The 24,646-nt window shown below is 42.7% G+C and overlaps 1 protein-coding gene across 4 annotated transcripts in view; it reads right to left on the bottom strand.

Moving 5' to 3' along the window:
* sh2b3 (SH2B adaptor protein 3) overlaps positions 1–24,646 on the bottom strand; it is an 80,520-nt gene that overhangs the window by 15,608 nt on the left and 40,266 nt on the right. For all 4 annotated transcript variants that reach the window (XM_085425920.1, XM_085425921.1, XM_085425922.1 and 1 more), the window contains exon 3: positions 603–704. In XM_085425920.1, coding sequence (XP_085282046.1) covers positions 603–704 — 102 coding nt within the window. The remainder of the gene's footprint in view (positions 1–602; positions 705–24,646) is intronic.

A 24,646-nucleotide genomic window follows, 5' to 3' on the forward strand; every position in this document is an offset into this window, starting at 1 on the left:
TCCTTGGTAAGGAGAGATACTATCAATATCAAGAGCCTCTGGGTGAAGCAGAACTTTTGAAATAAAAAACAGAGGCATGAGAGCTTTTTGTTAAATTTACTAAAAAAGAAGACAACAGTGAAAGTTAACACTTTTCACCACTGATGTGCAAAACCGCTATCAAATACTCGCTCCTGTGGCTGTGAAAACTTTGTAGTTTGCTTCTTCGCTGTGAACAAAGGCTGTAATCCTCTGCTGTGCACGAATGTGCTCGATAAACAAACAAAATGCCATTCAAATATCGCTGCAGATAAAATAAAAAAAAACGGCTGGAGTGCAGCAACACCGCTGTCTGTTTGAGTGGGTTTATGTTTGATGGAGAGCTGAGCAGCTGGTGGGTAAAAAAAAGAGACTTTATGGTGGAATATCGTTTCACTTCAAACCAGCAACGTCTACTTTGTCAGTCCACTTTGTGAGTTTTGAAATGACAGTGTTTATCCTGTTCTGGCTGAACGGTGAAGATCTAAGCAATGTGGATATAAACAACTCAGCGGTCAGAGTCCCAAACTACAGCTTCTCTTAGGAAGCATCATTTTTCCATTTAGCTGTAATCGTGTACAAACCTTTAGAACAAACGTGTTAAAGTTGTCAGGCATCTCCAGCCGGTTGCAACGCCGGACCTCTTGGATATCTGAGCAGTGAGTCGTCAGCTTGGGACTGGAGGCCTGAAACACACAGTGAGTACATAATTAGCGTCTGATACATGAGAGTAATTCCTCTGATGAACACATAAAAGGGAAAGAAACGGAGAAAAAAAAAGGGTTTCACAATTGTATGCACGCCGTCAACCTTCCTCATAAGCTGGCCTGATAATCTTTAACACATTTTTAAATGGGCTTGTGCAAGTATCAAAAGTGCAAAATGAGTCATCAGATATGAGCATGTGCCAAATTCTTTGAAAGAAACAGGTCAGGGTTGCTGCAGGTAGTGTACGAGGAAGCCTGGTTTTTCAAAGAAAATCCTTTTGCCTCCATTGTTTTTGCATAGCAGATGATGTGTCGGTGACATACATCACATTTCAACACTCAAGTATTATAAGAAAAACACAATCAGCCCATCGTCTTTTAAACAAAATGGAAACATTTTTTCCACGCAAACGTCTTCTTTAACTTAGCTTAAAGCGTGCAGTGGTCAAACTTTCATGGTCTGTGTAGATTTGTTACTCATTTGGTTTTCCTTTTCTGAGAAGTAGAGACTGTTCCAAACAGGAAATTGCCCCCCAAAAAAGGATGTCATGCAACACTGTGTACTACTCAGCTCAATCTGGCTGTCATGGGTAACATTTAAGAAGGCTGCCAAGTAAGGACTCGTTTGTGCACTGGGGCCTTTTTCTATTTTGATTAGAGGCAGTTTGCACTTGTGCGATCACCTCTGTAGATTAATTTTAATGTTGACCAATTAGGCTAAAAATACCACGGGACACAAACGAGCGTGACGCAAGCTCCCGCAGCGGGGCTTGAAGGCTGGCTGTGTTTGAAGAAACCTAAATGAGATATGAGGGGCTTTCTGGTGGCTGTTTGACCCGAGGCCCTCAGCATGAACTTATGACACTGCGAGTTTATTAACCACCAACAAAACCAGAAAGGATCCAGGCTTCAATATACTAAAATTGTAACTTATTTTATGTATTTTATGACTACTGTTCCTTTTATTAATTGTGTTTTTTGTAAGGTGACCTTGGGTTTCTGAAAGGCGCCCTCAAATAAAATGTATTATTATTATTATTATTAAAAAATACACATATTTTAAACTTCTCAAAATCCCCTCCCAGTCAGGTGAACCTGAAGCCAGCTGGACAAAAGGATGATGATGCGAAAGGATCTTGAAAGCAAAAATACTCCATCCCAGGCTGCTTTCATATGACTCCACACAGCTGTTGCTGACTTGTGACATACTTTACCTGGAGCAGTTTGCACTGGACCTCGCTTTAGTTTTTATTTTTTAAAACAATCCACGAAGACACATTTTTGGGGGAAAAAATTTATTTTTAAAGAATGCTGAACAGATACACACACAAAAAATCCACTAAAACAGCTCTGAAGACCCTCCGAACCCCTACATCCAAACGAGTGGTAACAGAGCCAACGGCATAAACAAACACACATGCATGGACGAATGACTCAGTTAGCCATGTGTAAAGTGCCCGCGGCATGTCTGGGACAGAAGTCACTGCTGAAACGAAGGCTGAGTGACAACTGAGAGAAACACATGTAGACAAGAACATCAGCAGCTACTATGAAAAGTTTAAAAACTACAGCGTGTCAGCTGCATACAGTATTTTCATGTTTGACAACTGGAAATGTCAAATCCTGTCAAACCTTGACATTTAGTAGTCAGGCGTCATGAAGAAGAACACGGCTCTCATCACTAGTTTCTGTTACTGCATGTGTGCGAGTGCAAACTTGGTCATACAGAACAGAATATGAGAAAAGCAAAGTTCTGGATTGAACTTCTGATTATTTTCACAATAATCCAAAATTGGAGATAAAGAGAAAAATTTAAGAGTGAACGTAATCACAAGCTATAGTGACAACTCGTGACTCTTTACCTTATCGATTTATCTGACAATTATTAAAAAGTGTGGCCCGCAAACTCCCCTCAGTCCAAGCTAACATCTGTCACACCCAGCTGTGTTTGACAAACGTTTCAAAACGCAAATCCTAAATTGTTGAATCTGTCTCATGTAAGGGACAAGATTTCTGCAACGATCCAAGTTATATTTCTGTGTGGAGTTTGCATGTTCTCCTTCGGCCTTCGGCTCAGAAGACATACATGTTGGCTTTACTGATGATTCCAAATTTTTCAGGTATGAGAACTAGATAAGGTGTGTGAAGTGTACAAAAGAAAGCACTGAATGGCTAAATGTGGCTTGCAGGTGCTTTGAGTGGTAAATACTGCTATATAAATGCCAGTGCATTTAAATACTAAGCAAACATATTTAAGGGAGCATTGGTTGCATGAAGGTAAATAGTGCACACGCAGAAATGTAATCTCAAAAGCACTGACATCAATTTATCTTTATCAAATTAATCTGTGTTCATAGCCAATGCGAGAAGTTAGCCTGTGGGTTTCCAGACTGCATGACTGTCTGCATCTGTGCATTAAATTCAGCTTTTTGTCTTAACGTTTTGACCAGAAATGGTGATTTGTATCTGCTTGTTTTCTTTGTCAGCCATGCTGTCGAACTGCAAGACGAAGTGGATCTCCGAAGTGCAGCAGTTAGTGCTGCAAGTGCCTTAATAAATGCGTCACAACTAAGTGAACTCCGGTGTAGTCCATGCTGTGAAGCATTTCTTCACATGATCTGTTCAGTTCCTGTGAAAAGCACATCACCAGCCAGACGAAGAGCATCAAATTGCCCGCGAAGTGAAACTGTGTAATTAAACAGACTTGCACAATAATGGAAGCTAACTAAATCAGCACCGTGAGAGAGCAGAAGCAGCGAAAGGAAACAGACAAGACAGTAAAAGACACGGCATCGGGTGGGTGGGTAAGAGGGAGGAACGGAGGGCAAAAGAAAGTGCAGGGAGGACAAATTCCACTGCTTTGTGCACCGCATGAGTTTGAGCGCATGTGACAGTGCATGAGCCCGAGGAATGCATATGTTAATCTTTTGCACACGCATAAAACAACACAGGAGCGCAATCATCAAAAGAATAGTTACCTTTCTCCCTCACAACCCTTAATGCTATGAGTTTCAACCACAGTGTCTAATATTATCACTAAAAAGCACAATGACGCAGACAGGTCAAGGATGTGACTCATTTAGAGAACCTGAGTCAGTGCAAGAGGAACCGATTAAAGGGAGCTCGCACCAAATTGCTGCCGCAGCTGTATTTCAGTCGAGTATGTTCACAGAAATTTACATCAGCGTTACAAGTTTCAGGCTTTCTAATAATTTCCCCTGTAGAAAGATTGAGATAAAGCCAGAAAGATGACATAAATATACAGTCTAAGAGAAAAACAACAATGCAAAAAAATGATTTTTTTTTACAAGATTCGTATGAAAATAATCATGTTGTCTGATAACAAATTGGAAGCTGAGTTTGAAAGCTAATATTAATCAAAGTTTAAAAAATGGATTATTAATTTAGAAATAAGAAGTGACAAAACTGTGCACTGAATAATCCTGCTTTTCTTTGGCCACTTGGGGGCAGTGAACACAAGTTTTAAACATCACCTTATAGGTCAGTTGCTACCAACACATCTGGCAGCCACAGAGCCAACATCATGGCTCATTTCAAGTCTTGCTGAATTCAATATTCACTCTGTCTTAGCTCTGCTTTTGGTCTCTACCAACTCCCGAGGGAAATATCTGCTAAATACTTCAGTGTGGATCGGTGAGTCACTGACTGTCTCGGTGCTGAGCACTGAGCAGGGGGATTTGTAGAGCTCACCTCGATAATGAACCACAACAGTAAAGCTTGAGCCTGGGCAGCCAAGCAATGAGGTGAAACTTACTGTAAAGCTCAGAGGATTCAGGTGATGATTATCTGGGAGTGCGTACCTACATGTGACCCCTCCGATACCCCTTCTTTGATCTATCTGAAATCTGATCTATGTGCCACATTTCTGTTTGTTTTTCTGTTTGACTCAACCTCAGCCTCTTTTACGCCACCTCATGCATCGTGCCGAAGCAGGGATGCGTGATAAATCGGTGGCTCGAATATCATCAGCTCATCAAAGGAAGTGTCATGGTCCTGGGTCTCTTGACCCAGCGTTTTAAGTTTGAGTTTATTTTGTTCATTAGGTTATCTAAGTTCATTTGGTTATTAGACTCCTTGTGTTTTCTTCCCCTGTATTTAAGCGTCCCCTCACCCTTCGTGTTTCATGCTGCGTGTCTTATGTTATCAAGTTTGTATTATTATGCCTAAGTGTTTCTAGTTATTATTTTCCCCTCGTGTTTCCAACCATGTTAAATCTCCCCTGCTCTTCATGCGTTTCATGTCTGTGTCTTACGTTGTCAAGTTCGGGTTGTCATGTCTATGTCTCATTATGTTTCCTGTTTTATTGTGAAGAGGTCTGGTGTTCTGTGTTCATCATGTTCAGTTTTACTCTCCCACTGTGACGTCATTATGTTCATGTGTGCCAGCTGTTTCCTCATGTGTCTCCACTTCCCCTAATCACCTCCTGTGTATTTAAGTCCTCTGTTTTCAGTGTGTGATTGTCAGGTCGTCTGTTGTCCACGCCATGTTTCCCATGCCATGCTTCCAAGTTTCTTGCCTAGGTTTTTCTTATTGCTTGTTTAGATTCCCCAGTTTAGGTTTGTGTTAATTTTGCTTCAGTTTGCCTTGCCCTTTGTTTGTACCTCTTCTACTAGCCTTATTAAACGGCTCGCCTTTTGTTAACATTTCAAGTTCTGTTCCCTGTTCCTTGGCGTCTGCGTTTTGGGTCCTTTTTCAATTCATACAGTCTGCCCTCGCCAGACTGTGACAGAACGACCTGACCAGAATGGACCCAGCGGACATCTTTGAGGATTTTTGGGAGTTCAGCACTCGTGTGACCATTCTCCATGGACAGTGGAAAATCTATTCTGCGTGCAGACAGGAGAGTGAGAAGGAGTCAGTTAGAGTTCAGCTGCACCGGATTCTGTCTGCATACCCGGCTTACATGGAGGGATTGTCGGAGGATTTGCACGGCTTCATCCGCACCGTGTTGCCAAAGCAGCCCCCCAGCATGCAGACTGAATTACTCCAGCCCCTCTGTGACGCAGCCCTCCCTATGCCAGCTATAGGAGCTAAAGTTGGCGTGTTGAGTCTCCCGCCTGTCTCCATGTCCATGTCGCCACTGCAGCAGACAAGTGCTGCGTTTTCCTCACCTCAACCGGTGGCTGCTTCCAGCGCTACATTCATCTCAGCCGTAGCGGCGCCGGCCTCCACGACCACGGCTTCCAGGAGGAGGCGGCGTCCAGGTCATCACCACGGCTCACAGCAACATGAGGTGGGTGATTATATTCTGAATCCACGCGTTTTTTCTAAGGACAATATTGGATCAAGCACTGCCTTAAAGGTTCATGGGCATGTTTATGAAACGACTAAGACTGAAAACTCACCAGCCAAGTCTTCCACGGAATATCTTATCCCTCTGCACAATTACCTAGCATCCCTGTGTATTGATCATGCTACGAACTTTGCTTCCAAGAAGCCAAATTATAAGACATTTTGCACTGGAAGTGCTAGCCATGAGGCTCAGCTAAGCCACTGTGGGACCGAGATCCAGGCCAGGTTGGAGCCAGGGGCTGAGTTGGAGTTTGTGCAGCCTTTTCCTGTGTCTGCTGGAGGGCCCGAGGAGCCCGTCCAGCCTCACGCCACGTCGGCTGGCGGGCCCGAGGAGCCCGTCTGGCCACCTTCTGCTTCACCACCTGTGGCTGCAGCGCCACCTCCTGCGGCTCCCGTGCCGCCGCCTGCAGGACCACCACCTGCTGCGCTACTGCTTGCTGCTTCTACGCCTCAGCCTGAGGACGACGCCTCACCTGGTTCTGCCACACCTCAGTCTGAGAACTCATACAAACTCATTTCACCCACTATAGACTGTGTGTTGCTGCAACTTGAAAAGCAACCTGCCTCGTCAGCTGGAGGGCCCGAGGAGCCCGTCCAGCCTCATGCCTCGTCAGCTGGAGGGCCCGAGGAGCCCGTCCAGCCTCATGCCTCGTCAGCTGGAGGGTCCGAGGGGACCGTTCAGCCGCCATCTGCGGCCGCCTCGTCATCGGCTGGTCCAGCTTCAGCCTGTGCCTCGCCAGGCCCAGCCTCATCAGAGCCTTCAGCCTCGCCAGGCCCAGCCTCATCAGAGCCTTCAGCCTCGCCAGGCCCAGCCTCATCAGAGCCTTCAGCCTCGCCAGGCCCAGCCTCAACCTGTGCTTCGCCTGGTCCGGCTTCATCCGAGTCTTCAGCCTCGTCTGGTCCGGCTTCGTCAGAGTCTTCAGCCTCGTCGGGTCCGGCCTCTGCCTCTGCTACGCCTGGTCCGGCCTCTGCCTCTGCTACGCCTGGTCCGGCCTCTGCCTCTGCTACGCCTGGTCCGGCCTCTGCCTCTGCTACGCCTGGTCCGGCCTCTGCCTCTGCTACGCCTGGTCCGGCCTCTGCTACGCCTGGTCCGGCCTCTGCTACGCCTGGTCCGGCCTCTGCTACGCCTGGTCCGGCCTCTGCTACGCCTGGTCCGGCCTCTGCTACGCCTGGTCCGGCCTCTGCTACGCCTGGTCCGGCCTCTGCTACGCCTGGTCCGGCCTCTGCTACGCCTGGTCCGGCCTCTGCCTCTGCTACGCCTGGTCCGGCCTCTGCTGCGTCTGGCCCTGCCTCGCCTCAGCCAGAGGTCTCCGCACCTGCTGGCCCTGCCTCGCCTGGTCCTGTTGTGCCAGCTGGAGGTTCAGCCAAGCGCGCCCAGCATCCTTCCACGCCATCGCCTGCAGCGCCGCCACCTGCGGCTTCCACGCCGTCGCCTGCAGCGCCATTATCTGTGCCTGCCACGCCTCAGCCTTGTCTCCTTCCACCTGCCAAGCCACGTCCAGGTCCAGCACGGCTGTTTCCGGAGCCTGTCAGGACAGCCTGTCGACGGAAACCAACCAAACCATCCAAGGATTATCGTCCACGCCGTCGACCACCCGCCAAGCCGCCCGACAGGTCTCGTCCACGTCACCGCCGGCCGCGAGCCAAGCCACCCGAGTGTGGCCAGCCATGCTTGCTTCGCCACTGCCGCCTTCCACATGGCCAGCCCCCTGAACCCTTGAACTATGGACTACTGTGCCATCGGCCTCCAGGTCGGCCACCTGAACTACTGTGCCATGAACTCCTTTTCTGCCGAGATCATGGTCGCCCTCCTGAAACAGGGTCTCGGACTCTTAAGCCCTTGTGTTTGGACTGAGTGCTTCAGATTCTTTGTTTTTGTGGTTTTGTTTCAGGCCCTCCGTCCTGGACCCCCGCCGCCCGCCCTGGGTGGGTTGTTTTGGTTTTGTTTCATGTTTGTTTTCTTGTTGCTGCATTTCTTTGTTCATGGTTTTGGGCGTCTGGAATCCGCCCTTGAAGGGGGGGCTCTGTCATGGTCCTGGGTCTCTTGACCCAGCGTTTTAAGTTTGAGTTTATTTTGTTCATTAGGTTATCTAAGTTCATTTGGTTATTAGACTCCTTGTGTTTTCTTCCCCTGTATTTAAGCGTCCCCTCACCCTTCGTGTTTCATGCTGCGTGTCTTATGTTATCAAGTTTGTATTATGCCTAAGTGTTTCTAGTTATTATTTTCCCCTCGTGTTTCCAACCATGTTAAATCTCCCCTGCTCTTCATGCGTTTCATGTCTGTGTCTTACGTTGTCAAGTTCGGGTTGTCATGTCTGTCTCATTATGTTTCCTGTTTTATTGTGAAGAGGTCTGGTGTTCTGTGTTCATCATGTTCAGTTTTACTCTCCCACTGTGACGTCATTATGTTCATGTGTGCCAGCTGTTTCCTCATGTGTCTCCACTTCCCCTAATCACCTCCTGTGTATTTAAGTCCTCTGTTTTCAGTGTGTGATTGTCAGGTCGTCTGTTGTCCACGCCATGTTTCCCATGCCATGCTTCCAAGTTTCTTGCCTAGGTTTTTCTTATTGCTTGTTTAAATTCCCCAGTTTAGGTTTGTGTTAATTTTGCTTCAGTTTGCCTTGCCCTTTGTTTGTACCTCTTCTACTAGCCTTATTAAACGGCTCGCCTTTTGTTAACATTTCAAGTTCTGTTCCCTGTTCCTTGGCGTCTGCGTTTTGGGTCCTTTTTCAATTCATACAGTCTGCCCTCGCCAGACTGTGACAGGAAGAATAAAATATCTCTTTATCATTTTGTCAGCTTCTTTCTACTTAAAATGATCTAAAGAGATTATATTTGAGCTTTGCACTAGAGTCTGAGCATCTGCAGCCCCAAAAAAGAAGAAGAGAGACATTTGTACGTTGTTGTTGTTTTTTTTTTTTATCATTTAACACGGCATGCAGTTAATCAAGAAAGCAACAGGCAGATTGGCTGCAGACTAATTTACAAATGCAAGTTAAAACTGCACCGGATGTGCAACAACTAATGCTATCAGTCACTCTCACTCTGGGTGTGTGTGTTGGTGAACATTCGCGCAGAGAGTGACTCATTGAGAAGAATTTATTGTGTGAATATGAATGAGAGCCTGACTAGGAGCATCTTTGAGGAACCATGTGTGTCTGTGGAGGGGAAAAAAAACAGAAGAAGAAAAAACATTCAGCAGATGTCTGACTGGTTGAGCAACAACGTAACAGGCCTGATTTCTGTGAATCAACTTCATCGAGGGAGCAAGTTCAAGCTCACAGCGCATTTCCTATTACTGCAAACTGCTGCAGCCTGTAATACTCCCTGGAGAGTGTACACACGCGCGCGCGCGCACACACACACACACACACACACACACACAAGGCGCAGTCTTTGCTGTTTTTCTTTCATTTTTAAATCTGGACCCATCTCCAACAGAACCGGTGAGTAATGTGGGAAAACAGTCAGAGCATTTACGAACTGCGTGAGTGTTAATGTTTTAAAGCTCTCAAAGAAGTGCAGAGGTCTATGTCTCTTTTTCTTTCTGCTCATCCGTGGTGACCCCCGCCCCTCCCTCGGCAGAGTCAAAGGAAAGAACACAGCAGTCTTGTTAGTGTCATAAACCGTATATAAAAGACAACCACAGCCACAGATGCTATGAGGAAGAGATTCAACACTGCGATCTTTCTAACTTCCAGCAGGATCGAAGAAACAAAAGAAGTTCACAACATAAAGTATCGATTTGTGGCCTTTTTAAATACTTTCCTCATGAGTTTATGGTCTCAAACTCTAGTTTCAGTTCTCTATGAATATAAAATTATCTTCATTTTGTAACTTATGGAACACATTAGTGTTGAGAAGATGAGGAAACATTAGCCTGCCCAAAAAGATGCACAATGATCATGTAAGGGATACAAACGGACTAAAAATAGCAGCTTTCTACCCATAAAAACGTTTTTATTGTTCCTATAACTTTTTAAACAAGACTACCATGTTTTGTATCTTTACACTGCAGGAACCAGCATCACAGAAGCAAGTTTTGGTTTTTTTGGTGGTACCTATGTTCAGACAGGTACTGCCTATGTCTAGCACAACTGACCTACATGTACAATGACTGATGTAGATGTAAATATATGAACTTGTGTCCTCAGGATTTTTAAAAATACCCCCATAAGCAACAGCCATGTTAGCAAGAATTAGGTCTAAAAATGGGCCTGGCTTTATTAACCACATGTGCAACAACAGCATTAAAACAAAGTACTGACTATTATGATCAAAGGGGCCGGACCATCAAAAAAAATTATAACTGTGTAAAGTTGGCCAGACTGTCCTGTAAACCCACAGTAAAAAACCCCACAAATTAATACAGTAAATGTTGAAAAGTTATCATTTAACTGTTTATCAATTACTTAATTGCTTTGGTGTAATTAGGAATCTTTATCAATAGAGAAATTGTAAAAGTTATGAAAATATAGTTAAAACTAAAATCTATGCACTCCTTTTTTCCAGAGCAGTCCAGTGGGGCCGATTCTGGCCCCCGAGCCTTATGTTTAACACCGCTGCTCTATATGATACCATTAAAAAACCCCAACAACAACAAAAAAACCCACACATAGTGCTCTTTTGTAGCTGCTGCTCAGCACACTGCCAGCTGGTTACTATGTCGACTTAACATTGAGTACAAGTAGGAAACAGCCCCTGAAGCTATGTAGCCCTGACAATGCTCTGTTCTGAAACTACTGTCTGATGATGGAAAAGATTTTTTTTTTAAAGTGCAATGTCCATAAAGACATGCAAAGTGATGTCGAAGTGATGCAAAACACCTAAAAACACAAGCAGCACTACAGTGTGATGCGAGAGGAGTGGGGTCCTTTTGCACAACTTTGTGCAGAGGCCTGTTGATTCGTGACATAGAATAGAATAGAATAGAATAGAATAGAATTCAACTTTATTGTCATTGCACATGCACAGGTACAGGGCAACGAAATGCAGTTTGCATCCATCCAGAAGTGCTTTAGATGTTATAATAATTAACAGAGAATGCAGTAACAGCTACAGTGGGGCAAAAAAGTATTTAGTCAGCCACCGATTGTGCAAGTTCCCCCACTTAAAATGATGACAGAGGTCAGTAATTTGCACCAGAGGTACACTTCAACTGTGAGAGACAGAATGTGAAAAAAAAATCCATGAATTCACATGGTAGGATTTGTAAAGAATGTATTCGTAAATTAGGGTGGAAAATAAGTATTTGGTCACCTCAAACAAGGAAAATCTCTGGCTCTCACAGACCTGTAACGTCTTCTGTAAGAAGCTTTTCTGTCCCCCACTCGTTACCTGTATGAATGGCACCTGTTTGAACTCATCATCTGTATAAAAGACACCTGTCCACAGCCTCAAACAGTCAGACTCCAAACTCCGCCATGGCCAAGACCAAAGAGCTTTCGAAGGACACCAGGAAAAGTATTGTAGACCTGCACCAGACTGGGAAGAGTGAATCTACAATAGGCAAGCAGCTTGGTGTGAAAAAATCAACTGTGGGAGCAATCATCAGAAAATGGAAGACATACAAGACCACTGATAATCTCCCTCGATCTGGGGCTCCACGCAAGAGCTCATCCCGTGGGGTCAAAATGATCATGAGAACGGTGAGCAAAGATCCCAGAACCACACGGGGGGACCTGGTGAATGACCTGCAGAGAGCTGGGACCAAAGTAACAAAGGTCACCATCAGTAACACACTACAACGGCAGGGAATCAAATCCCGCAGTGCCAGACGTGTTCCGCTGCTGAAGCCAGTGCATGTCCAGGCCCGTCTGAAGTTTGCCAGAGAGCACATGGATGATACAGCAGAGGATTAGGAGAATGTCATGTGGGCAGATGAAACCAAAGTAGAACTTTTTGGTATAAACTCAACTCGTCGTGTTTGGAGGAAGAAGAATACTGAGTTGCATCCCAAGAACACCATACCTACTGTGAAGCATGGGGGTGGAAACATCATGCTATGGGGCTGTTTTTCTGCCAAGGGGACAGGACGACTGATCCGTGTTAAGGACAGAATGAATGGGGCCATGTATCGTGAGATTTTGAGCCAAAACCTCCTTCCATCAGTGAGAACTTTGAAGATGAAACGAGGCTGGGTCTTCCAACATGACAATGATCCAAAACACACCGCCCGGGCAACAAAGGAGTGGCTCCGTAAGAAGCATTTGAAAGTCCTGGAGTGGCCTAGCCAGTCTCCAGACCTCAACCCCATAGAAAATCTGTGGCGGGAGTTGAAAGTCCGTGTTGCTCGGCAACAGCCCCAAAACATCACTGCTCTCGAGAAGATCTGCATGGAGGAATGGGCCAAAATACCAGCTACTGTGTGTGCAAACCTGGTAAAGACCTATAGTAAACGTTTGACCTCTGTTATTGCCAACAAAGGTTATGTTACAAAGTATTGAGTTGTATTTTTGTTATTGACCAAATACTTATTTTCCACCCTGATTTACGAATAAATTCTTTACAAATCCTACCATGTGGATTCATGGATTTTTTTTTTCACATTCTGTCTCTCACAGTTGAAGTGTACCTCTGGTGCAAATTACTGACCTCTGTCATCATTTTAGGTGGGGGAACTTGCACAATCGGTGGCTGACTAAATACTTTTTTGCCCCACTGTATTTACTGTCCCTGATATGTTTGAATTCGTTTTGCACCAAATAAAAAGCATTAAAAATGTCGGTTTAGCATTGTCCACGACCGGGGCTTTAAATGTGAGTCACAGCAGCACATTCTCACTTCTGCTGTTTTCTCCCCCTCCCAGACAAAAACTTCAAACCCCGTCTGTGAGGTCTGCGAGCAACTACACAGCTTGATTGATTACTAGAGAGAAATCAACACACAAAAGCTATGCTTGTACCAACTACTGCCTGGCATCGACCTCCTCCACATCCAGACGCAAGTAACCCTAGAGACTGAGTACATTGAAAGCGTAAATATACAATAGCGCCCACGGGAAAGCTTTTCATTTATGTCTTAAATTACTGCTCCTCTTTGTCTCGACAGCTCGCTGCATTGTTTTGCCAGCAGACCTTGAGGCTATGGCCTGTTCCTCACCCTGCAACTGCGGAAGAACGCAAGGCTGCAGCACACTGCCACTTTCACTGTTTTAGCAATTATTTAGGACAACTTTCTGTAAATTATTGATGCATCCAATCTGATTGTGGGTGGTTTAAACAGTCAAGAGAAAGAAGCTCAAGTTTTACCAGTAAAACACAACATATATACACTGATACCGGACTGGTTGTGTGGATCCTCTGGCCCGCGTTAAAGGGCGGCTACATGCTGCTGAGTGCTCGCAAAGCTGCATGCGCTGCTGTCATGGTGGTGATCGAATTTGGGACCAATCACACGCCTCTGTGATGCTATCTGAGCTTAATTCTAATTTAGCTCAGAATTAAACTTCCCTTTTTAATGAGGCCGGAAATCATCTTATTTCACAACGTTCAACATTATCAGTGACACTTTGTCAGTGTCAGCTTGTTCGGGCTCGTTACTGTTATCATTTATCTTTTATTGAAATATATTAGACATTATTTACGGATTAAACCCACCAAAACTGTCTTTTGAAGCTTTGACATCCCCACATGAACGACACTTGGCTAAAAGTTATACGTTTCTGTTTAAAATCCAGATGGTGATGAAAGAACATACGAGATTATGACTTTTATTGAACCAAAATGTCAAATTTAATCAAGTCCAGCAGCAGGATTGTTTTTTGGGGGGCGCTTTTTATTACCGTAAATTGAATATGACTGTTTAAAGACATTCTCTGAGTCATGTTTTATCCATCATTTTGATTTTTTAACTAAATAAATTACAGTTTATCTGATAATCAAAGTAATTATGGCAGGACAATTTAAAGTAAATCCTTTCATAATACAGTTTTTCTGGGACGAGAATGTCAACTATGAAATATTAAGCTGATGGTGATCAGTGCCAGTAATAATACAACACCACAAATTTTCACTTTGAGTCAACTTTCACTACTATGTTTCAACTTCAAACATACGCACAGTCACACAGATATGACAAATATGAAACACTGATATGCAGCAGTGACAATACAGCCTACATCCTGGGCTGCAAATTCCTAAAAATGAACTTGAGTTTGTAATAACTGCCATGTATAGGTTACATCAGCCCCCCCCCCCCCCCCATAAAACCCAAATATCAATGGACTGTAATGAAAGTCTTTTGGAACGATTTTTGATTGAAGATAAGTATTTTTTCAGTTCTTACTCAGCATCTTTAGCAGTTAAATGGTAAATGGACTGATTCTTATATAGTACTTTTCTACTCTTCCGGAGTACTCAAAGCGCCGTATACAACATGCCACATTCCCCCAATCACACAAGCACTGTCTTCTATGCTTTTAAGTGCTTACTAACTACCATTCACACACATTCATACCGATGGATGCATCAGAGAGCAACTTGGGGTTAATATCTGGCCCAAGGATGTTTGGGATGCAGACTAGGGGGAGCCTACCTTCCAATCAGTAGATAAGCTGCTCTACCCTGAGCTACAGCAACCCCACAGTTGAAAATCTCTCCTTTATTATATTTTTCATTATATTTGTACTTTTTGCATTACTTTTTAAAATAGGTTATTTTACATATTTAATCCAAATCCTACAGGTCATATTTGTACAAACACAGATGCTTTAATAACGTGTGAGCTGCTTTTTTAACTTTTATATCATCATTAAAGTACCAAAAGAATTATTTTCACCATACTATCATAAATTACTATTAAAATAACTTTTCTTTAAAAAAAAAAAAAAAAAAATCAAACACAAAGTAATTTTCAGACATTGTAATGACTCTTCTTTCACCTTGGTTTACACACATGGCAGCAGGTGTAAACAGTTGGTGAAAGTAGCGCACAAACAAACAGAGACACGACAGCAGATGCAACCATGCAACCTCTCACCCACACAAACAGATCTACAGTCTGTGCGCACACACCCACACACACGGGTGACACACAGGATGTTTGGAGTCCAAAACAATCTTCCCAGGGTCCCTTTCTCAAGGCCGTCGGCACAGCAACTGACTGACACTCAACATTCCTCTATCCCTCCGAGGGTCACCGTAGCCAACGCTGTCTGGGGTGCATGCATTGTGTGTGTGTGTGCTGCACTGACTTTAGACTCTGCAGGGTTACCAAACTGGTCTCTGGAGAGATTCTGCAAACTGTATGTGCACAGTTATCCTACACACACACACACACACACACACACACACACACACACACACACACACACACACACACACACACAGCTTAAATGGTTAGAGCACGACCCATCAGACCCTCTTCAAGCATGGGAGGTCATGACCTCAATCACAGTAACCAACACATCGGCCTGTACTTCCCCCGGTTTGACATCGGGATCACTGACGATTTGTTTTGTGCTTTTCTTGTCTTTGATATTCCATTTAAAAGGACTCACACAGCGCAGTAAAATAATCTTACTAAACAAGCAGAGACCTATATCCAAAACCTGATCCATTCTTCTGTGCAACAGAATGTTATTGTTCCAAAATATACCAAGAAACTACACCAGCCAAGTTTCCTTCTAATGATATTATATTTTTCCATAAAAAGCATTCGAAACAAATCCAAACTAACTTTCCAAACCTAATTGGTTGTGATTTTTTTACATTAAAAAGAAATGATTTTGCTGTTCCTAATGTTCTGACATATTAAAGTTAATGTTTATAATGACCCACGTTTCAGAGAATGAGGTCAACCTATATAAAAGTAACCCCTGTGAGCCAGATGGGACAGGGAGTATCCCTGATACAGTTATCTCCGTGGGCATAGAAGCCCCGCCCAGCTACTACTCAATCTTCTGTTTGCGAGGGTCAGCCAATCAGCAGAAAGCTGGCTTAAAGAGAGACTACCTGCACTACCTACTGAGCGTCTGCATCCAGGCCTTCTTTAAGAAAACAGTACAAAACTACTATGTTAGCTTTAAACTGCGAGAGAAAAGATGTGCACGTCTGTGATATAACTAGAAATTAGAGCTGGGCGATAGAACGATAACGATATGTATCGCGATATAACTTTTACTCGATAGAGAAATGAAGCTATCGCGATAGACTTCGCCGCTCTTGTCCTCAAAAAAAAAAAAAAAAAGGTCAGCCAATCCAAATTAAGTAGCGCAGAGCCGAACCAATCACAGCCGCAGCGTCACGTCCGCGTGACTTGTTACGTACAGCACAAGTGCCAAGCCGCACGTGTGTTTGTTTGGGAAGCAGCCAGCGGGTAATGGAGGAAATGAGTGTGCCGACTAGAAAAATCAACCGAGCGTGACCGAAGAGAAAACAGATGATGGTTCCAACGCCGGAGAGATTGTCGAACGGAAGAGCCATAGAAGTTCCGTAGTGTGAAGGTATTTCGGCTATTTCAAGTCTGACAAAAAAACAGAGTAGCGTGCACTGTAAATTGTGCCGAAAGCAAGTCTGGAAATACAATAAACTGGTGCATGCGTCACACTGTGCGCCACGTTATTGTTTCGGTGAAATGAATTTCTACAATACTGTTACTGTTAATTCTACTCTCTGCAGTGTTTAAATGCTTACATATACACACAGTTACTGTCCCTCCACACATACGACTCTGTTCTGCTTCTATGCCGCAGCTTTGTTTACTTTTTCCCACCGAGGCTTCTAGACTTCTGATTGGCCAACATTTCGGCACGGTTAGGAATCTAGCGCCACCTGCTGCTTTGGCATGTTCATAGCAGCGTTTTCCTTCATTTCTGCCTTTATGTGTGGACGGGATTATTTTTTAAAACGAAAACGGAAAATCTCCGTTTTCAAAAATACCCGTGTACGTGTGGACGTAGCCTCAGTCTCTGACTGGAAGCGCTAATTCGTCATTCGGCTTTTGTCAGACTAAAGTAACTGTTAAAAGTGTTTGAAAAGCTAAGCTATACAACAAGGAGAGATTGAGAATTTCCTTTTAGTTCTCAGTTTATTTGATATTGACAAAAGTTAGTCAGTTTTGTCTGTTCTTCTGTAAAACAAACTAAGATTTATTTTTAGAATTTATATTTTGTTTCTAAGTGGAATTGACAATTTAGTCTGTTTTGTTTGTTCTATTTTGAAACTTAAATGCTTTAGTGGCTGCCTTTTGTGTAGTTTGCAATATTTGCCTTTATTTATCTGAAAAAGTCTCATGTTCCTTAAGTACATCTACCCTGTTGAACTTATTATGGGAAATAAATATTTAAATAAAAACAAGCTGCTGATTATTTCACATTTTACTTGTGAGCAACGGCACATTTAAATCTTACAAATATAGTTATTTGGCTTATATCGTGATAGATATCGTTATCGCCTGAAATGAAAAAAACATATCGTGATATGAAAAAATCTCATATCGCCCAGCTCTACTAGAAATGTCAACTACATGCAAGCAATGTTTATTTTAGTAATTTCAGGAAGCTACACAGATGTCATGTGTTCATTTGCATGGTTGACATTTAATGACAACACAAATACTTCATATGAGAAATGCTTTTGTGCAGACTGGGGCAGACAGACTAACTCTGGCTTTGGTCTGTTGATATTAGCTACAGAAAATGGCCAGCTTTAATCTTCCTCTTTGTGCCTGTCTGCATGTTTTTTAGTGGACATTTTATGTTACAGGATTGTGTTTATAATCTAAGATGAATAGCTTACTGCGCCGCCTGAATCTTGGCTACCGTACACAAATTCCTGGTATGTTTGTACAGAAAAAATTGTTCCCTTTTTAACGACTTTATGAACACATACAGCTGCAGCTGGCATTGTTTTTCCACTCTGCTGCTTGATTCTAGCACCTGTTGCGTGTGTCATGCAGATAAACACTCCTGAGTTTGCCCTCCATAGCTGGTGGGACAGAAATAGACTTTCTAAACCCCAGCTAACTCCAGCTTTTTTCTTTGATGAGGTCTCTTTTAGCTTGCAAAGAAAACAGATCCAAAACACGATAAGAACTTTAGGTCCCTGCTGAGGATTACATAGACGGAGAGCAGCTGTAATCACAAAATAAAACATTCATGCAAACTGAATCATGTTTGAACTTAACTCTGGCAGCAGTAGCATTTTGAGATTTGTGCAACCTTTTTTAAAGCAGCTGTGCTAAAAATGCAACTTTAAAATTAATCATCACTACAGACATTGAAGTTTAGTTTACTTTAAAAACATTCACGTCACTGAGAATAACTCGGTACAGTCACCTCTGCGCAGACTAGCTGTGCATATAGGTGGAGTTCATGCAGCAGGAGATCACTAGAGCTGATCACATTCACTATCAGCTCTATCTGTGGCATCATGGAGGATGTGGGAAACGCACACACACTTAGCACTACTTGTGGGGTTACCAACACTGATGTGATGACTGTGTTCTTGGAAACCTGTCAGAAGCTGTCAGAGACGTAGCCTTCTGTAATGAATAAATGTGTCACTTCACTGTGCGCTGCCCTCCTTGCTTAGTTCTCAGAAATACTGATATATAAGCAAATATGAAGAAGTTAAGACAGCGCACTAAAGATTCACAGAACCTAGTGCAGTTCCTCGTAAATGAATTAGCTGCGGTTTTGCACACGAGTAAAGACCAATTAGTAAGTCTGACAGAGCAGAAAAAAAGAAGAAAGGAGCAACATCTTTCTGAGTTTGTGAAAACACGACTCCTGTGACAGCGAGCTTGAAAAGTCAGAGAGTTACAACATAACTCATCAACATGCATTTTTACACACAGGCTTAAAAAACCTAAAGCCTTTGAGCCACGAGAATATACTATAACATGATATAAACAAGTCAACACTTCTGAGTAACTGTTTGTCAGTTATAGGTCATGCATAGCTGTATAATGTGCCTTTATTCTGCCAGTGTTTATGCAAATCACAGAGAAGCATTTTCCCGATTTCTCCATTTTTTTAAACCCCTCAGCAGCACTTTAAATGTGAGATATTCACCAGTGAGACTTCTGTCATCGCTGAAACACAGCGGAGGGATATGGCATTTCATTTTCTTGTGCTTCTGACAAAAAACACAACTTTTTAAAACCTCAACTGAAACAGAAATCACGTATCAGTTACTCAAGATAATCCTCAGACCCACTGAGAGTTTTCATTGGATCTTTCTTCTACCGAAAACGTGCACTGTTTTCGACCAAAGACAAACTCCCAATAATAACATCTGACAGAGAGGTCTGTGAAATACTTTGCGGCACAGAAGTTTTTGGAAATACATCTTGCTTTGGAAATTAATCATCCTTTTTTAAGCTTGAAGCACCATGAACTGACCTGCACAGCATTGATAACCAAAGGGCAAAAGTGGCTTCATGACCCTAAATAGAAATGCATGGCAGCGACACCACTTTCGGGGTGTCTCAGTGGGCCGACGAGTGGTTCTTAAACACAGGGCAGCTACTGACGGATAATCATGGAAAAAAATATGAAGTGAAACTAAGCTGAATAAATATCATCTCTGCAGGTTTTCCACTAAAACCTACAGTGTAAACTTGTGTGAACGGCTTGCTTATAATCTGGGATATATAGCAGGGTCACAGAAATCCCAATCTGAGTCCCTTTTCTTATTTAAAGCCATTTCTTTACTGTCACTATGGTAAATGGCAAATTGATCAATATTTATATACCGCTTTTGTTTTGTTTCTTTTTTTAACCACTTCAAGTGCTTTCACACTAAAAGCCACACTCACCCAAACACACATACACACAGATTTACACAGCACTTTATTCTACAGGCGATAAGAGCTTTTATCCATCACTCAGACTCACTCAAGCGAAGTTTGGGGTTCGCTTAGACACAAAGAGTGGAAGAGCTGGAAACTGAACCACTAATCTTCCTTTTGCCCCCCAAAAACTGTATTTAAAATAACTATAAACTATAGAAATATATTTTTCCAGACTCTCAATGGAAAGACAAATGTCTGTGAATAGTTGTTACCAGGTCATTGCCCTAACCGCTGTTCCAGTGGGACCAACTTAAATCTCTTTATCGCGTAAAACTTAAATCTCTTTATACAATATAAATACAAAATAATCCATTCAAGATGAATTTTCCCAAGCAGCACCTTTTTGGAGACTTTGCTCCGATGGTGAAATCTGCTTACTGAGAAGCAGAAAATAGATTATGCGATTGGGTGTAGTGGTGAGCTGAACGTGAAACTGCGCACGCTTACATGGGCTTTGCTGCAGCTGAGTTTCCAAGTACTTTAACTGATTCAGTTTTGCATCAATGAGCAAAATCTTGCAAAAATATTTTCACACCTGCATGACACGCTTTTCTCAGTAAAGAAGTTAAGAGATGTATCATTTTGGAAATCTAACAGACTATGAAATAACAATGAAAAGCTGGCCCACAGCTCTTAGTCTTAACCCATAAACTATGCATGTAGTTGTGTCGTTATTTGCAGCGCGATGCTGTTTATGCTTTTTACTGGCTGAGCACAAATTTGTAAAAAAAACCAACAAAAAGGCACCAAATTCATGCAGCACTGAATGGACAATTGCTTGTTTGTGTAGGATCTACTAACCCACATGTGTACTTGTGGCAGTTATGGGTGTGTGTGTGTACTTGTGATGGTCAGTTAAGGGTGTGTTGGGTCCAGTAACTGTTCATATGTGTGGAGAAAAGTGTAATCCTCTCCAGCATGAAGCACATTTTTCTTCACTCCCTTTCTGCTGTGCATTTTTGTTTTCTGTTTTAAAACTGTGTGCAAATCCTAAAATAACATATTAAACTCAACTTTAACTTTGACCCAGACACAAGCCGCACTAATCACTCCTGTCTTGCTGGGACCAGAGAAAGCTCTATATGTTTATAAGCTACAGCTCATTTAACAAATCATATCAGTTTGCAACAAGATTTAAAAAAGAAAAAAAGAGTCCCAGACTTTCTGAGGTGAAATTCAGAGGGGTAGATAATGAATAAATGTTAGTTGTGTTTGGCTCTCTAGTGGGAAGTGTAGTCCAGAAAGAATCGGGAGGAGGGAGATCTGCAGGGTTGGAGATGTGCCTCAGGATAAGCCGAGTGGAGAGAGAAAAGTGTGATGAGGAGAGGGTAAAGTACGCATGGACTTGTTACTCCTATTTAATGCTTCACGGAAAAACTGTAATGAGAAGGAGACAAAAAGTCATTAGTCTGCAGATTAGTTTCTCAATTAATATTTAATAACTTAGTGCCAATACACGTGCCCTGAATGTGTTTGTAGACTGCACAGAAAAGATGCAGATATAGAAACATTTTTAGTACTGTTTGAACAATTTTTACGGACTTTTTTTTCTACTATGTGAATACTTAGAAAACATACCACAATTTGTTAGTAAATAACACTTGGAAATAAATCTTATTAATGAAATTGTTTAATCAGGGAATTGGACAAGCCTCGGAAAACTGAGAAAAATACATTCGAGTTATATTAAAGTCCCACATGCCTTCAAGCTCCTTTAGGTAGAAGTGACAAAGATGTTGTTTAGCGCAGTGGTTTGCAACAATTTCTAAAGTACAATAATACATGTCAGTAGCAGTAGCAGCTAATTTGCAGCCTTTTTTTCCAGTACTGTTGCAACTTTGTATATCTGACATATACCTCACCTCTTTGCTATATTACACAATCCAAAAAACTTGTTGCTTATCATTCAGATTCAGTTCGTCTTTTGAAACAGGCCACGTTTTTCTCAGAATAATGATTAGTTTCACAGAGCCTCTTTAACGAGAATCGCACCATGTTTAAGTTAGTACGACTCTCGTTCACATTCCTGGTCAATATATACAGTGGGGCAAAAAAGTATTTAGTCAGCCACCGATTGTGCAAGTTCCCCCACCTAAAATGATGACAGAGGTCAGTAATTTGCACCAGAGGTACACTTCAACTGTGAGAGACAGAATGTGAAAAAAAAAATCCATGAATTCACATGGTAGGATTTGTAAAGAATTTATTTGTAAATCAGGGTGGAAAATAAGTATTTGGTCAATAACAAAAATACAACTCAATACTTTGTAACATAACCTTTGTTGGCAATAACAGAGGTCAAACGTTTACTATAGGTCTTTACCAGGTTTGCACACACAGTAGCTGGTATTTTGGCCCATTCCTCCATGCAGATCTTCTCGAGAGCAGTGATGTTTTGGGGCTGTCGCCGAGCAACACGGACTTTCAACTCCCGCCACAGATTTTCTATGGGGTTGAGGTCTGGAGACTGGCTAGGCCACTCCAGGACTTTCAAATGCTTCTTACGGAGCCACTCCTTTGTTGCCCGGGCGGTGTGTTTTGGATCATTGTCATGTTGGAAGACCCAGCCTCGTTTCATCTTCAAAGTTCTCACTGATGGAAGGAGGTTTTGGCTCAAAATCTCACGATACATGGCCCCATTCATTCTGTCCTTAACACGGATCAGTCGTCCTGTCGCCTTGGCAGAAAAACAGCCCCATAGCATGATGTTTCCACCCCCATGCTTCACAGTAGGTATGGTGTTCTTGGGATGCAACTCAGTATTCTTCTTCCTCCAAACACGACGAGTTGAGTTTATACCAAAAAGTTCTACTTTGGTTTCATCTGACCACACGACATTCTCCCAATCCTCTGCTGTATCATCCATGTGCTCTCTGGCAAACTTCAGACGGGCCTGGACATGCACTGGCTTCAGCAGCGGAACACGTCTGGCACTGCGGGATTTGATTCCCTGCCGTTGTAGTGTGTTACTGATGGTGACCTTTGTTACTTTGGTCCCAGCTCTCTGCAGGTCATTCACCAGGTCCCCCCGTGTGGTTCTGGGATCTTTGCTCACCGTTCTCATGATCATTTTGACCCCACGGGATGAGATCTTGCGTGGAGCCCCAGATCGAGGGAGATTATCAGTGGTCTTGTATGTCTTCCATTTTCTGATGATTGCTCCCACAGTTGATTTTTTCACACCAAGCTGCTTGCCTATTGTAGATTCACTCTTCCCAGTCTGGTACAGGTCTACAATACTTTTCCTGGTGTCCTTCGAAAGCTCTTTGGTCCTGGCCATGGCGGAGTTTGGAGTCTGACTGTTTGAGGCTGTGGACAGGTGTCTTCTATACAGATGATGAGTTCAAACAGGTGCCATTCATACAGGTAACGAGTGGGGGACAGAAAAGCTTCTTACAGAAGACGTTACAGGTCTGTGAGAGCCAGAGATTTTCCTTGTTTGAGGTGACCAAATACTTATTTTCCACCCTGATTTATGAATAAATTCTTTACAAATCCTACCATGTGAATTCATGGATTTTTTTTTCACATTCTGTCTCTCACAGTTGAAGTGTACCTCTGGTGCAAATTACTGACCTCTGTCATCATTTTAAGTGGGGGAACTTGCACAATCGGTGGCTGACTAAATACTTTTTTGCCTCACTGTATATATATATACACACAAAATCTCATGTCTAACACATATATCACAAAATAGTGCATTTTCTGTAAATTCTGTGAATCTCGGGCAACTCAACGTGTGTGAAGCGTATTCAGCTGGATGTTGTGCACTGGGGTCGAGTGTTTTGACCGATGCATGAAACTATATATTTTTAGATATAAGTTGTAACGGCCGCGATTTTTATTTTATTTTATTTTTTTGAGCATTTATAACATGGCATGCTGCCTGTTCTAACATTTGAGTCTAAGGTTCATTTTGAACACCTGACAGTTCTTTTTTGCTTCTCATCCGTAAACTCTCTCCATACTTTCACGCGATTCTTGTGTAGGTGATAGAGGAGGTTTGACGTGTTTGAGTCTGTGGTGGGGACCGGTTTGCGGCATAATTTGCATAGCGCAGTTTCCTGGTCCGTTTAAAAAAAAAAAAAAAAAAAAAAGGTTCCTAGTCCATGTCAGACTTTTCATAGCCAAACCATGTCCATGCTACAGAGGTAGACCCTCGTTTAGGAACAAGGTCCTTGATTTTTTTTGACTGGTCCTCCTGTTTGGAGCTACCTTGTTCTGCCTCATCCTCACTGGTATTCTCTGTGTCTGCATCCACGTGGTTACCATCCAAAAGATGAAAAAATATTGCCATAAACAGGGTATTTTGCGACACCACGAAACAAAAGATGCTGTATAATATGAAACGATAGACGTTTTAATTTTGTCATCCGGTATATATCGTCATATCGCACAGCCCTAGTGGTGAGTGTCTGCATTGGTGTTTGGCTACACAAAATAAAGTGATTCATGATCTCCCTTATTTACCAATCAGAGGCCCGTGATGCATCTTATAATTCCTAAAAGGCAAATGGGTGCATGCAATATACTAATTCAGTAATCTAATATAATGCAGTAATAATCTATTATTGCCATAATACCACCAAGGCACATCTGGTCCATCTGTGAACCACTGCTTTACATGTCTGAAGGTGCTGGAAGAAAAAAAAATATGTGTGCAATTTTTTTTTTTGCAGAGTTTGCACAAAAGTGTTCTACAGTAAAACCAAATATGGAAAATGATAAGATTTTCACACTGAAAGAGAAAAACTAACAAAAAGCCCTCAATAGCCACATATAAAGAACAGGAAGTTTGTCTGCAGCCTTGA

This window comes from Rhamphochromis longiceps, linkage group LG12 (genome assembly GCF_057381845.1).
Source record: "Rhamphochromis longiceps isolate RC_006_pf linkage group LG12, R_longiceps_female_GT1.1, whole genome shotgun sequence".
In the NCBI taxonomy this organism is placed as follows: domain Eukaryota; kingdom Metazoa; phylum Chordata; class Actinopteri; order Cichliformes; family Cichlidae; genus Rhamphochromis; species Rhamphochromis longiceps.